At 52.5% G+C, this 638-nt stretch overlaps 1 protein-coding gene across 1 annotated transcript in view; it reads left to right on the top strand.

The window, feature by feature from the left end:
- Positions 1-277: 277 nt before the first annotated feature.
- OGFOD3 (2-oxoglutarate and iron dependent oxygenase domain containing 3) overlaps positions 278-638 on the top strand; it is a 67,470-nt gene continuing 67,109 nt past the window's right edge. The window contains exon 1 of the mRNA XM_072403528.1: positions 278-383. Coding sequence (XP_072259629.1) covers positions 292-383 — 92 coding nt within the window. The 5' untranslated portion in view covers positions 278-291. The remainder of the gene's footprint in view (positions 384-638) is intronic.

The raw sequence follows: 638 nt of genomic DNA, 5'->3' as shown, positions 1-638 counted from the left end.
ACTCCTAATACCCCTATGATCTGCTCCAGGGGTCAGTCAGGTTTGAACTCTTAGTAGCCACATGGGTACCCCAGAGGTAAGTAGCTCTTGTATCCTGTCAGCTCTGCACTTGTGATACTCCTAGAGATATGAAATGTAAGGCGGTAAGTGTACATGGGGCCATAGTTCCCCTCCCCCCATCACTTACCTCCATGTCAGCAGCTGCTACAGACAACACAACTCCGGCTTGGAGGGATCTGACCAATCAACGCAAAGCACGCGCACACCCCCAAGATTCAGTGCGCGGTCACCATGGCAACCAGGGCCCGGCGACGGCCGCGAGTTCCGGGAGAGAACGGGGATTTAACTGGAATTAACCGGGGGACAGCGGGAGGAAGACCAGGGTGAGGACCAGAGGGGGCAAAGAGGGCAACGTCAGCATTATGGACATATGTGGGGTGTGACAGCTGTCTGACAGCTCTGTGAGGGAATCTAATGATACACGTGGGAGATGTCACCATCTGTCACCTCATCTATTTACCCCTTCCAGTCCTTATACCCCACATATTGCCCTCTCACCCCCTATAGTACAATATTTACCCCTTCCACTCCCTATACCCCCACATATTGCCCTCTCACCCCCTATATTCCAATATTTA

This window comes from Pyxicephalus adspersus, chromosome 3, assembly GCF_032062135.1.
Source record: "Pyxicephalus adspersus chromosome 3, UCB_Pads_2.0, whole genome shotgun sequence".
Taxonomy (NCBI): domain Eukaryota; kingdom Metazoa; phylum Chordata; class Amphibia; order Anura; family Pyxicephalidae; genus Pyxicephalus; species Pyxicephalus adspersus.
This window is presented reverse-complemented; position numbering and strand designations above follow the sequence as displayed.